The 13687-nt window shown below is 47.1% G+C and overlaps 6 protein-coding genes across 6 annotated transcripts; 1 reads left to right on the forward strand and 5 right to left on the reverse strand.

The window, feature by feature from the left end:
- Positions 1 to 102: 102 nt before the first annotated feature.
- Positions 103 to 1407, reverse strand: F5147DRAFT_437997 (P-loop containing nucleoside triphosphate hydrolase protein). The gene is made up of 2 exons (XM_041429864.1): positions 1034 to 1407; positions 103 to 973 (listed from the first exon to the last, which is right to left on the reverse strand). Exons 1-2 carry the CDS (start codon positions 1048 to 1050, stop codon positions 202 to 204), a joined length of 789 nt encoding a protein of 262 aa, XP_041286681.1. The 5' UTR covers positions 1051 to 1407; the 3' UTR covers positions 103 to 201.
- Positions 1408 to 3945: 2538 nt separating this feature from the next.
- Positions 3946 to 4516, reverse strand: F5147DRAFT_723141 (uncharacterized protein; the record flags this gene model as incomplete). Its single annotated transcript, XM_041438957.1, has 1 exon — positions 3946 to 4516. A coding segment is annotated over one exon (571 nt), but the record flags the coding sequence as incomplete, so codon positions are not given.
- On the reverse strand, positions 4420 to 4856 carry F5147DRAFT_723144 (uncharacterized protein). The gene has a single exon (XM_041438958.1). The coding sequence runs from the start codon at positions 4792 to 4794 to the stop codon at positions 4582 to 4584; it is 213 nt and encodes a 70-aa protein (XP_041286683.1). The 5' UTR covers positions 4795 to 4856; the 3' UTR covers positions 4420 to 4581.
- A 1691-nt stretch (positions 4857 to 6547) lies between these two features.
- Positions 6548 to 6814, reverse strand: F5147DRAFT_551043 (uncharacterized protein; the record flags this gene model as incomplete). Its single annotated transcript, XM_041430401.1, has 1 exon — positions 6548 to 6814. A coding segment is annotated over one exon (267 nt), but the record flags the coding sequence as incomplete, so codon positions are not given.
- Positions 6815 to 10460: 3646 nt separating this feature from the next.
- F5147DRAFT_657862 (uncharacterized protein) lies at positions 10461 to 12590 on the reverse strand (the record flags this gene model as incomplete). Its single annotated transcript, XM_041434341.1, has 11 exons — positions 10461 to 10539; positions 10572 to 10848; positions 10983 to 11240; positions 11290 to 11350; positions 11472 to 11543; positions 11620 to 11736; positions 11783 to 11806; positions 11947 to 12108; positions 12185 to 12272; positions 12322 to 12492; positions 12544 to 12590. 11 exons carry the CDS (start codon positions 12588 to 12590, stop codon positions 10461 to 10463), a joined length of 1356 nt encoding a protein of 451 aa, XP_041286685.1.
- Positions 12591 to 12937: 347 nt separating this feature from the next.
- F5147DRAFT_657863 (uncharacterized protein) lies at positions 12938 to 13386 on the forward strand (the record flags this gene model as incomplete). The annotated part of the gene is made up of 2 exons (XM_041434342.1): positions 12938 to 13226; positions 13310 to 13386. The coding sequence occupies 2 exons, from the start codon at positions 12938 to 12940 to the stop codon at positions 13384 to 13386; spliced, it is 366 nt and encodes a 121-aa protein (XP_041286686.1).
- Between the last annotated feature and the right edge of the window lie 301 nt (positions 13387 to 13687).

Here is a 13687-nt window from a genome sequence, read left to right on the forward strand (position 1 = left end):
TAACGGTCAGCAAGAATGTCTCCAAGACATTCTGAATCACGCGAAACTGTGGTGTGTGAGGTGCTTGTTTTTCGAATTGGACATGCATGTGTTGTAATTGAGGAGAATTTCAAAGAGTGAAATCATTACAAGTGTATGTTATAACGTATTGGCAAGGTAAGTCTACAACCGGAATGAGGACAAGCTATCGAACACCGGAAGTCAAGTAGCTCCCACGTCTTTCTTAATCCTATCGGCCAACTGCTTTGCGACCTCCGGAGTCAAACCGCACCTCTTGGTAAGGCGAGGGGCAATATTATCCTTCTTCGAACGCGATTTCCCTGAAACTAGCCCCCTCAGCTGTCGCATCAACGACACGAACAGGTTGTCTCCTCCTTTCCATGCTCGCTTCTGCCCGCCAGTAGTGCACTCCTTGACAAGTTTGCGGAGCGTGGTGCGCGATTGCTCATGCCGTTCCGGACATTTGCCTTGAATGGCGGTGATGCACGCATGTCCATTGACATAGAACTCCTGGTGACGGAAAGTATCTTTGTTTCTCTTCCACCAGTCATCCATTTCCCCGACTTCGTTTTCGAGATATGTGATCACTATAACGATGGGGACCTTCTTTTCACAAAGGAATTCGTTAAAGAGCCGGTAATTGTTTTGAAGTGTAGCGGTGAGTCGGCCTGCGCGCATGCAGAACATAAGTAGATCAATGCCGCCTTGTCCCTCCAATTCGTGGATGAGACCATAGGCATTCTCGACAGCATCAAGATACTGTGGGATTCCCAGCTGTGGTTCCTCGAGTCCAACAGTGTCGAATATCTTATAAGAGTCGCCACCAAAATTGACGGAATGCTCTTCCCACTTCAGCGTACAGCGTGTCAGGTCATTGGATGTTTTTGCTACATTCTCTCCCGCTATGAGATTGACAAGTGAGCTTTTTCCTGCTCCTCCCTGCCCAAAGAGTACGACGTTTGTATGCTTGTTTCTACTTATCATTGTTAGATATAAAAAAATGGCGCAAGGATCTTGTCTAGATTCTACGTACCTTGCATCTGGGTTCATCGCGATTTGGAAGGGATGTTAAGGATGATACTGGGGCACCGTGGCGTTTGACCGTGCTTCTTTTAAAACCCTACGAACTTTGACCACGTTCCTTGCACACATACTCCAGACGTCTCATCGATTGGATACTGACTCAACGATAGACATTCGCCTACGGATTCCCGCTAAGCCGCATCCGACAAATGAACTCGAGGCAAACTCGTGTTGATGGTAAGATTCAAAAAATTAATTCTTAGTCACCTGTTAGAAGGACTTGGTGAGCGTCAGAAGCAAATACGAATCACAGGGATTACTTCAACGAGGCAGAGAATGAGCGTCAGAGCCCCTGCAACTACATGCAGCTTTGAGGCAAAATAGCAGAGGCGGTGTCTGTGGCGATCGTACGATTCGTGGTGAGGATATAGTTAAAAAAAGTTAGAAGATGACAGGAATGGGGAACCAAGTTGAAAGGCAACTGACATTCCTAGGCCTCGAGATTGTCGTGACTTAGCTTCTTCAACTTCTCGTCACGGTGAAGCCCATATCATACAACTCCGACACTTGAGTCCTAGTGTGTACAAGCAAATCGAACCATCCACAGACCGAAGTTCCGAGCAGTGTGGTACTTAGTAAATAATAATGACAACATTGTAGAGCACTTTACCAAATTACGTTTGCGCAGTCCGAGTGTTTCTTTGTCTGAGCCCGAGATAAGCGTATCGTACTCTGGGTAGAATTAACAATGTACAAAGGGTCCATTCCCTGGAGTTCTTGAGGACAGTGACCTTCGAAGTTGAAATTCATGCATGTCGGTTCGAACGTTCAAACGTTCAAGCTCAAGCTGCAACCTCGGGGATTGCCGACAACTCCCTACGAGTTTTGGTTCTTCATGAAAATCGGTGCTCAATTGAATGGTCCATGCATATGGTGAAATATAAAGGTTATTAGCACTGTGAAATGATAGTGATGAGTCACAGTCAACAATGTGGTCGTGGAATGGATTGAGTGGCATATGATCTTCCTGCGTCTATACAGGGCAGTTGTTTATGCAAGTGAGACCACAGTGGCACGCGTACTACGTAGTATGAGTAGGGCGTGACATGGGTGAGGGTTACCCGGGTACCCACCCGGGTGCCACCCACGGATGGAACGTGGGTCGGGTGATATGGGTGGTGGGTGGTACGGGTGGCTCACCCGCACGGGTACGGGTCGTAGGGCTTGCTAAAGTTGGGTATCCACGGGTACCCACGGGTGGTCTAGTACCCCAATGAGAGGTATGAACCGGTGCCAAGTGACAAATTAGTTTCAGATGAATATTGTACCCTCCCTACTTGCACTTATCCGATGTCAAAATCAAGCTCGCTGAGGTACTATAACCGTGGTATGAAGGTTCTGAACAGGTACTAAGCAGTGCTGTATGACCATAAACTATTTTCAGACGGATTTTAATTTTTAGTCCTTATCCGAGTCAGAGCCTGTCAACATGACGCGCGCCAACCGACATCTATTCGAGATGTTTAAATTCGATGTGTGCTGCCCTGGTGGCCTGGTCCCTCTCTCCGAGTCTCTCGTCATCAGTTAATTAAACCTCAATCCTCCATGTCGAGGAGCAGTTTCAACTCAGCTTCGAGCGCATCTTTGGCACCTAACTCGCCAGCAACAAATACACGCCGTTGCGCGGTCAATAAATGCCCATTCAACTCAGTAGCGGATCCTCTCTATATCGAAAGGGTAAAGCTCTTTCAAGGCACAGGTTGCCGTTGGATCTTGGTTCAATACACCCCTTATGCCCGATCTCAGCATCGCTACAAAAATCATGCGAAAGAAAATGGGAAAGGAGAAGGGAGAAGGGAAGGGAAAAGAGGATCCCTCACGCCGCGACACAATTGATGTTGACTCTGATTGATTTTTTACATATATTTCATACATATGTTCTCATATGTACTACAGTACAGTTCTACATAACATATACTAGTTCACCCGCGGGTGACCCATACCACCTGCAGGTCCACCCATGGATCCACCCGCACCCGTGATACTCTTACCCGTACGGGTGCGGGTAGGCCTCTGAAGTTCCATCTACCCGCGGATTGGGTACGGGTGCCACCCGGGTCCACCCATGTCACGCCCTAAGTATGAGCAAATTCAGTTACGTCCATAACATCTAATCCTATATTGACCTTGGAGCGACGTCCACCCGCGTGCACTTTACGGGATTCTTATATGCCAGCTGGTTACACGTTGCGGTTGGGGCAGCAAGGAGAGGACGGGAGTGTGTTCCTGACATCATACATGACAACCTTTGGGGGTATGTGCTGATTAGGCTTACTACGCATCCGAGTCGTAGCTTCGTCTGAACAGCCAGCAGCGCTCCATGAAGGCAAGTTCATGATGTCCTTTGATAGCACCATCTACGTCTCAGATGTAGAAGCCCCATCCATCGTCCAGACCTCTCAGGAAAGAGAAATTCGTTGATTTCCGAAAGCTCTATTCCTTACACCTCTGCCAAAGAAGGGCGATTGACGAATGATTTTCAATAAAGTGAGCATGTATTGGCCCGTCTTTGTCTTACCGTGCATATCGATGAAAGGATGCGACTGGTAAGGAAGAGCGCAGAACCTCACCAGTGACAGTGTCTGATTTCGTGGATTTCGTTGAGGTTTTGACACTTTCTACTCTACACTGTCCCGCGACTTTTTCTAATTCCAGGATTCTGGCATGATATACGTCATAACTAGGGGACTAATGGTTGAACGACGCTATCCAGCATGTTGCTGGCTACAGTCCTCAAGTCCTTCACAGCAATTGTGAACCCCTCTGCCTGCTCTAAACCCTGCATATTCAGCCCCACCTCCGGTGGTGTCTCCGGCTCCATACTTTCAAGAACATCATCCACATTTTTGATGAGATTCTGAATCTCGAGACTAGATTTCGAAGCGATCTGCATATACTTCTTTGTGCGTTCCACGAAGACAAGGAGCTCGGAATCGCGTGTTTCGCGAATGATATAGGGAAGATAATACCACGCGCATCTCATCACGTCCCACCACTGCTGCTCTGTAACAGAATCAAGCGATTTATGCGATGTCTGTCCAGGTGCGATTCGAAGGAGGATACCAGCTATGCAAAAGGCATGCTGACTGTAGTCTTCGGAATTGCAGCACTTTGGAATCATGCTAATGCACCGATCGATATGGCGATCCTCGGATAAACGAGGGTGCCAGATGGGATTCCTCGCGAGGGCAAAGATTATTTCCAGATAGCACAAGTCGCGGTGATAATCGAAAAAGCGGTCGGGACCATCATTGGCGGGTGTTGGACTTGGGTGCAGACAAACCACTGACATAATAGCGGGGGAGAGATTGGTCAAAACTATTGCTCGTAGCCTCGCATCATCAATGGCATCGATCGAGGCGATTTCTTCTCGGGCACTGTGAGCAGCGCGAAGAGCGGCATGGCGTAAATGGAAAGGTATGTTACTGTCCATGCAGGCGATGAGGCTTTCGATGAACATATGATGTTTAGCAGGGTTGTAGCTCCCTCTTATGCTACCTAGTAACAAAAGGATGTCGTATGCCGCTTCGTGTTCGTCGGAATAGATGTCGTTGAGGTAGTCCACCATCCAGTCGAAGTCTTCTGGTGGGTGGGAGTCGCCTGCCCAAAATGGGCTGGCATACCACAACTCAGCAGAATCACGAGATATGTTAGCAGCAGCGAACGTGAAGTGCAGTACGTTTCGCAGAGCTGCCAACGAAACAGAGGCATCGTTTTGTTCGGATGACCTCGCTCGTGAATAAATCTTCCTGCACACTTTCAGGTTCCGCATGATGTGGTGTGAAGGATAGTGATATCCAGCAAGCTCAAGGATACGACAGATAACTTCGAGGAGGTTCCATGCCCGACGTGCGACTCCTGTGCTATCTTCGCCTTCATCCCATGCCCAGAGAGCCTTTTGGAACTGCACCAAAAGCAAGTCACTGAGTTGAGGCAGAAAAACACTACACGATCTCCTTGTTAATCATGGCAAAAAAAACACCAAATGAGTCGATGGCACCTTTTATCAATCCGAATTATGTCTTTTTTGTCAACCTGAGTCCCGACCATGACGCAAGTAAGGAGAGTGCAATTGGCTATGATTTGAGTCGACGGAGGGGATGGAGAGAATAGCAATTTTGATATCACCGTTATCGCGAGGTCTTCTATGTCTGTATTCGTTCGTCCAGTGACAAAGTGATAAGGAAGAAGATGCGACAGCCGCTCAAGGACGGAGTCAGGGAAAGCCTCTGAAAAATCAGGAGCGCACGGATAACTATCTGGACTACAAAGATTCATAGTCATGTGAAGTACCGCGCGGTCTGTTGCATAGATGCCTCCACGTAAAATCTCCCAAAACACGTCAGCGTCTTCTCTTTCACGGGTAATAAAATTACCACGGCGAGGATGTGCCTGAAGAACATGTCCATAGTATAGATGAGTTAGAGCCGTTGTACATGTCAAGGCCTTCTCCTTCAATGATGGTACGATGCACCCCTGAACATCGACGCAGCTCGTAAAAATGTCAGATAGCTGATGCAGCGTGTCTGAAACGTCAAGATCCAGGGGCCATGCGACCTGCGGAACAAGTTTGGCGGTAGCGAGAACTACTTCAGGATCTGTGGATGTCTCAAGCAGCCACTTGATACTAGGTGCTTCGAGATCGCTGGTGGACGTGTCCCGGAGGTCGAGGGTAAGGATAGATTCCTCCTCCTCCAAAACATCCAGATCCTGGTTGAGTGGTTGTGCCTCTGAGTCCACAACCTTTGTCGAAGGGCGCGGAACCAAAGAACGCAACCCTTTGCGAAGCACGGCGGATAATAGCTGAAGAGACCGTCGTGCGAATGTGCCAGCAGCGCGCACAGGGCCTGGAGAGTGAGATGAGCGATGGGTATCCTGTGTAATATAATATGAGAGCGTCACCTGCAAGCGCTTCATAAAATCGGGTCCAGCTTGACTTGAGGGTACCAAGTATTCCTAGCAATATGCCTGATCAGAAACGGTCAAAATAGAAGAACACGTAAGAAAATATGGCTCACCATGCGCTGACCTCTTAAGCCGCTGGAGATAACTGAAGACTGGTTTGAAGACTGGGCGTAGAACCCCTGAGATGTTGATTCATACAAGACCACGAGAATTCACAAATGATCTTACCGTCAACGCCTAACATACATAAGATCGTCGACATCGGCGTCTGGAATGGACAAGAAGGAGATATCAAACGTGCCATCACTGTCAGAAAATAGAACAGAAATCCAGAGACCGTGGTGGCAATAATCACCCAAGCGATGCTGGGCCGCTGATACCACATGTGGGCACCGAGGGCGATCTCAAAGAGAAGAACGGAGATCTGAAGTAAGACGGGAAAGGACTGTACGACAGCATCGAAATACCATGTGATGAGGGCGTCAAACATCTCTTGTCTGCGCTTTCCTCGGCTCTCAAGCGAGCCGCGACCATATCTGTAGAACTTGTAGTACCCGAGCCATTGCCTGCCTAGGACAGCCCCGAATGCTGCTAACAAGCTCATGGACAAGCTTGCGTATGCGATCATTTGGATCCTCACAGTCGACGCAGATGGCGACCACGTAGATGCTGGGTCTACAGGCGTGGAGCCCGCAGCGATGAGGTTGCCGAGTTCAATCTGCACGAGTTGCGCGAGAGGGGCATTCGTGGTGTCGCTGGGGTCAGGACTAAGACTGGACTCCATGGCGACAATGAAAGACGAGCTAACAGTGGAGAAAAGACCAGACTGATCAAACATCAGTCTCAGAACGGATTAAAGATAAGCATGCGAAACCTACGAAGACAGGCTATACTGTTAAAATTAAGCATAATACTCACTGACTAGAAACGGTATGGTTTTGTAAGTTTGTTTGTAAACTATCAATCCCCTACAATTAAGCTTAACGGCTTCTGATTCCTTTGGTGATTCTCAGGCTTCCAAGAATAGCACTACCATCGGAAAAATCACCAAATTAGGATATTTCAATAATCTCACTATTCCCACATACCTCCCTGGCTCTACTGCTGCACCAGAGCTTTCCCCTTGCTCACTCATGTATATAAGTAGTAGAATGGCATGTACATACATAAAATGATACAATAGACCGCTTTTTTTATTGTCTGAGAGCCTGTACAGCAGTCTACAGTGCTGACTACAATGTGTGCATCCCAGGACTAAAACATATTCGCTTTTTTGCCCCTTTAGCAGGGAAGCAATTCTGGCTGTATATATCATATATTAGAGTGTTAATGAATATATTACACCGCTTGTTTGAGCCTCTGTAGTGTCCTACATCAGTAGATATGTTAAATTCATGAATACCTCTCAAAAAACATAAACCAGTTCGCATTTTTGAGTGTTTAGGTATATAGACTGGTGAATATTATTTCTAACATCTCTTTACTAGTATATACATTATATCAAGAGTATAGGTCAGTAGGATCAGTCCCTAGGGTGATATGTATTGTCATCTTCCTGGTGGTTCACTCCCTGAGAAAGTTTTTCCTGCAGCTCCGGCCCTCTAGGATGGTAGGTAGTCTTTTACTATGAACATATGGAATATATTTATTACATAGGTATACCAGAACAATACCAGGATCCTTGTCTACAATCCAAAGTCACTTTCTGCCTACAATGTACCATATTTTCGCATTTTTGAGGTTTTTCACTACATTCTCACTACATAGACTATACCAGCTGTTCATATATCACTTATAGTACATATATAAAGCCCTCCAAAGGCCAGGATCAGGTAGAAATATGTCAGAGTAATGATATCAAGCACATATCTCCTATTCTCATTGATAAGAATTCCCAGACATGAATATAGTAAAATATTATAATCAGACGGTCTTGGAGTACACTATATATACCAAGTAATACAGTCCTCGACTACCAGAAGGATCCATGAATAATTGACAGCAGGGGAATCCAATAGATAAGAAATAGGTCGTGGGAAAGTCAAAAAGTCCAAACATCGAAAAAGTACTATGCACCAACAGTCTATGCAAGGGTGGTCTGACCATAATAATGCAACAAATTGAGACCACAACACTTCCACATCACCTTTACCTTCACAACATATATTAGTATAGTATATATAAGTAGTTTACAATGTATTCTATACATTTTTAATGAAATCTTCGCCCTAGACAGGGTTGAAATATAACATTTGCATGATTGTGGGGTTTGCCCCTATATCATTGATATCATTACTCTGACATATTTCTACCTGATCCTGGCCTTGGGAGGGCTTATATATGTACTATAAGTGATATATGAACAGCTGGTATAGTCTATGTAGTGAGAATGTAGTGAAAAACCTCAAAAATGCGAAAATATGGTATATTGTAGGCAGGAAAGTGACTTTGGATTGTAGACAAGGATCCTGGTATTGTTCTGGTATACCTATGTATAAATATATTCCATATGTTCATAGTAAAAGACTACCTACCATCCTAGAGGGCCGGAGCTGCAGGAAAAACTTTCTCAGGGAGTGAACCACCAGGAAGATGACAATACATATCACCTCTAGGGACTGATCCTACTGGCCTATACTCTTGATATAATGTATATACTAGTAAAGAGATGTTATAAATAATATTCACCAGTCTATATACCTAAACACTAAAAAATGCGAACTGGTTTATGTTTTTGAGAGGTATTCATGAATTTAACATATCTACTGATGTAGGACACTACAGAGGCTCAAACAAGCGGTGTAATATATTCATTAACACTCTAATATATGATATATACAGCCAGAATTGCTTCCCTGCTAAAGGGGCAAAAAATGCGAATATGTTTTAGTCCTGGGATGCACATATTGTAGTCAGCACTGTAGACTGCTGTACAAGGCTCTCAGACAATAAAAAAGCGGTCTATTGTATCATTTTATGTATGTACATGCCATTCTACTACTTATATACATGAGTGAGCAAGGGGAAAGCTCTGGTGCAGCAGTAGAGCCTAGGGAGGTATGTGGGAATAGTGAGATTATTGAAATATCCTAATTTGGTGATTTTTCTGATGGTACTATTCTTGGAAGGCTGAGAATCACCAAAGGAATCAGAAGCCGTTAAGCTTAATTGTAGGGATTTGATAGTTTACAACAAACTTACAAAACCATACCGTTTCTAGTCAGGAGTATTATGCTTAATTTTAACAGTATAGCCTGGCTCCTTTCATCCATCCATCTCTTGGCATGACAGGGGTTAGAACTAAGAGGAGAGAGGCCTTCAAGTAACTCAGCAGGGTTTGCAGTCAGTACATGTTTCAACCTTGATGTGAAGCAAATGGTGGGATGTTGCGAGTATGGATTGACATGCTAGTCTCCTGTTTGCAAGGTATGGTGGAACATCTATCCAAAGAGAATGTAGAGGAATCGATCTCAGGATGCTCCTGGAATTGCTGCTCTGTGACTGCATCCCACAGCTGGACAGTGAAATCCCAAGAACCAGACACGATGCGAGTGCCATCGGGCGAGAACGAGACTGACTCAACCCAAAAGTGTGCCCTCGGAAGGGCTCACCCAATGGCAGCCCCGTTGCTGCATCCCACAGCTGGACCACTACTGCAGTCACTTACCCTCGTACTAATACGTACAGCCGAGGTTGAAATATCCCTGTTCTACACGGGCCATCCCATGTGGGCCCATCAATGTATTGCCATGTTAATACAGGTGGGCCGATTGTCAAGTGTTTATCTAATACAAACAGTGGGCCCATGGTATGTAGTATAGTAGATAAATGTAGACTTTTCTATTGACTTTTGGTAGGTAGTGTATGAAGTATGTGTCTGATATGAACAAGCGGGCCGAGTGGGCGGTGGTGCTGATATATACAGATGGGCCGAGATTCTAAGTATACAGAAGATCATGGACACAGGTCGGTCAATTGGTCCGTGTTTACATACAGCTTCCACAATACACCGCCAGGACCACCTCGGTCAAATATTACTAATGGATTGATCGGTCAATAAGTTGTTCATAGACCATCGGCATCAGTATACTTGCCATGACACCCAGTCAGAATATGCTAGGTCAAACATAATGTATAAGTAGAATGCCAGGAACGGAGTAAACAGCCGCCTTGCAGCGTAACAAGGGCCACCAAGTTGGACTTAATGCGGTCGAAAAAACAATTGGCCGAGACATATGCACTGGTTTTGCTGATATGATATGCAAATCATATGGAACCTGGGATCGGTCACATGCAGAATCAATAGGTCAAACCAACTCAATAAAACGACCAAGATGAATTCTGCCGACAGGCCAGTCAGTCACAAGTATGACCGAGTTACATCTGAACAAACCAAAGTATACTGTGCCGCGCCAACTGCAAACCCGATCAAGATCAAACAGTGCCAACATTTCAATGTCACCGGAGTCAATTTACAATTGAATCAATGCCAAAACAATGAGTACAGAAACCAAGTGATTTACAGGAATGATGAGCCGACCGACATATGATCTATGGAACAACTATATAATCCACCGGCACACTTATTCGGATGTGAAAGTGTCACCCTGCGTGTCGGGATGACAGGAGGGCGGGAGGCTGAGGTTTGAACTGACTCCAGCAGAAGAGAGGTGGGAGCAGCCGAAGGGCCGACAACACGCTGTTCATGTACCTCATACCAAATTGGTGGTGGGAGGACTCGTTGCCATGGCTGAGGCATTGGTGGCGGGAATGATGGATTGGCAATGACCCGCTCCTGCCGAAGTTTCTCAACCAGGCAGACAAGTCCATTCACCAATGTCACGGTGGCACCGACATCAGCTGCACGGAGGACAGCTCGGCACGCATCAAGGAAATGTGGGTGTCAAACTCCTGTTCCATCGCATTTACCCTGGCGAGGGCATTATTGTCAGCCATTTGCATGTCAGTCACCTGAGTGGTCAAGGTGAGCACACATTCGAGGATGGTGGGTGTTTGAAGGAAGGGAAGGGGATCAACCAGAGGAGTTGGTGGGGGAATCGGAATGGGCGTGTCATCAGTGGCCTCCAGCCAATGGTCGGCAGGGAAGTCGGCTGCAGAAGCTATGGCTCCGGGCTGGTCAACCATGATTTGATCAGCGGGCTCATCCGACATATCGGCGGCGATGTCGGTGTCCCGCTCGGCGTCAGTATCATGGTCCATCTCGACATCATCTTGACTGGTAGCAGACGCTTCTAAAGACCAGGGTTAAAGCATGTTATCGCGAAGCACAAAATCACTTACCGGTATCCGCAGTATCCTCAGATTCCACGATAGGAGTTGGTGGACTGCACGAGAGGTCGCTCTAGTGGTCCGGGATTTAGCCTTCAACTTGGACGCCGTGCCTTTGACCGAGGGTGTGACTTTGGTGCCTGCGTTGTTGAGGGACGCCAGGTATCGACCGACACCGGTCGGTTGCACCGCACCTTCATGAAGTGGCACTTGGCAGGACTTGATGGCTTGGCCCTTCCTGCCGACCACAACAAAACAAGGCTCCCCTATACATCTCTTGCAAGGTGGAGCGTACTAAAAATAGTTAGTACTCTGCAACTGGCATGGACTTTCCCAACTCACCTCCTCAGCATCGGCCTTCAGTAGCCCATGACCTCTCACAGGCTCGGCGATATTCACAGCCTTCTCCTTGCCTTTGCCCTTTGGCTGGACTCGGCCGATGTTGGCTTCAGCTTCCGGCTGAAGATCGGTGAGGTGGGAGGACAGAGAGGACGGTAAATCTCACCTGCTTGACATTTTTAGTCATTCCCTGCAAAGGAGTCAGCAATGAGATCAGCACCGAGATTATCACCATGCTTACCTTTGATTTTGGCGCGCTGCACCTGAAGATTCGATGATCTTGGGCCGCTAAGGTGATGTAAGCAGTCAGTTGGAAATGGAGAGGAATACCTGTTTCACTACAATGGTCCCTGTTGGCTGCCTGTCCTCATCCTCGGTGTCGGAGATGATGGCCTTCGACAAACACTTCAACACCTTTTGTTTCTTTCTGCCTGGCTCGGCATTTGGGCTGTCGTCACGGGATCTACGAGTGCCGCGGTCAGACCGTTTGCCCTTGTCGGTCATGGTGCCAGTCACGGTCAGATTGTGAGCACGACCGGCACAGGGAGTGCATCATCGGCGAACTGACATCCGTTTGGGAGCTGGGGGTAGGACTGGGGAGAGTGCTGGTGCCGGTGCTGGTTCTGGTGCTGGTGCTGGTGCTGGTGCTGGTTGTACTATAAGAATATTAAGTTACCAATGTGAATCCAAACAGGGCCGACTCACCATATCCAACAGTCTTTGGGAAGAAGGGATGGGACTCCATACGCCATCAACCCGAACACATTCCATTGAGGAACGAGACCTTGATTGATGGTCGCACGGACCTGGCGGCTGCAGAAAGAAGAAATGGCGAGATGACCGAGGACAACCTGCCGTGCTGTTGGAGGGCTCAGACTGTTCATGGTGAGCAGGTACATAATAACTATAGTAAAGCAAAACACGCACCACCTGCCTCGCAATCTCATGAGCCTGATCAACGACTGTCCGGCCATCTGCTTCCCCACGTCCGATTAGGCTGACCAAATCGCGCACCGATATATCGGCGAGCGCCAAAGCATGGTCGGATTCTTGTTGTGATGGCATGGTAGAGAATTGAAATATAAGGGCGACGATGGCACAGGTACCGATGCAACAAAAGGAGAAAAGGATGTGATGAGTATCGACCTACAAAACTCTGTGTGGATGTTGAAGGAACTTGACAGAAGTTGATGCCACGCAAACCGCCACATTGTAATACCGCCGGGATCGGCCGAGACACGGAAATGGCTGAAGTGTGGTAGCGGGCGTCGACTTCTGCATTGTTTATTCACCTTACAGTTCAAGCCCTCCAAAGTTGTCAATGTATTCCCACGAGAATGCCACTGACAAAGCTCACAGGATACAGGACGAGTGTATCAAAGCCGACTGGAACTTTTTCGTCACTTGGGAACAGTGGGTGCCACCGAAGTTGTGTCCGATTCCAGCCACTCAAAACGTGTGGATCCCTGTGGGTAACCACAACATTCACATTCGACCTAACATTACAACTACATCTGGCCTGCCTCAAGTCATGAAATCCAACGTCTCAAGTATGCCATCCAGCCAGCCACATCCTGAAGGACTTCCCAAGAAACATTTTGGCAGCGAAGGTGTGTTTCCTGCTCTATTGACCATTTCTAACGGTTAAAAATATAAGTATTTGACATGTGCTGGAATACTGAGGCTGATCTAGTGTGGACGGTGAACACAACCACTGCAACATCATTGCCGAACCACAATATGAAGGCCAAGGTACTTCCAGTGCTTTGAGGATGTTGCAGGCATCTGACTGAATAATCAGTGTTTGACGTGTGTTGGGACACCGAGGTCGATCCGGCATTGTTGCGGACGCAGCCACACCGCCGCAGCAGGTTCATATGACCTTTGTTGGGATAGCCAAGGAAGTCCACGGAAGATTAATTTGGCGCCAATCCAAGAGCTGGCAGCTACGAAGACTCACACCTTGGATGTCACCATGCCCTGGTGGCCGAAATATGAATGTGTTGGAATAATAGTCTGTCTCTGCGTCGGTGGATGGATACAGGGGCAAGTGTCGGTCATTAACCACCAC

Source organism: Suillus discolor (assembly GCF_016758755.1).
Source record: "Suillus discolor strain FC423 chromosome Unknown F5147scaffold_94, whole genome shotgun sequence".
NCBI classification, from domain to species: domain Eukaryota; kingdom Fungi; phylum Basidiomycota; class Agaricomycetes; order Boletales; family Suillaceae; genus Suillus; species Suillus discolor.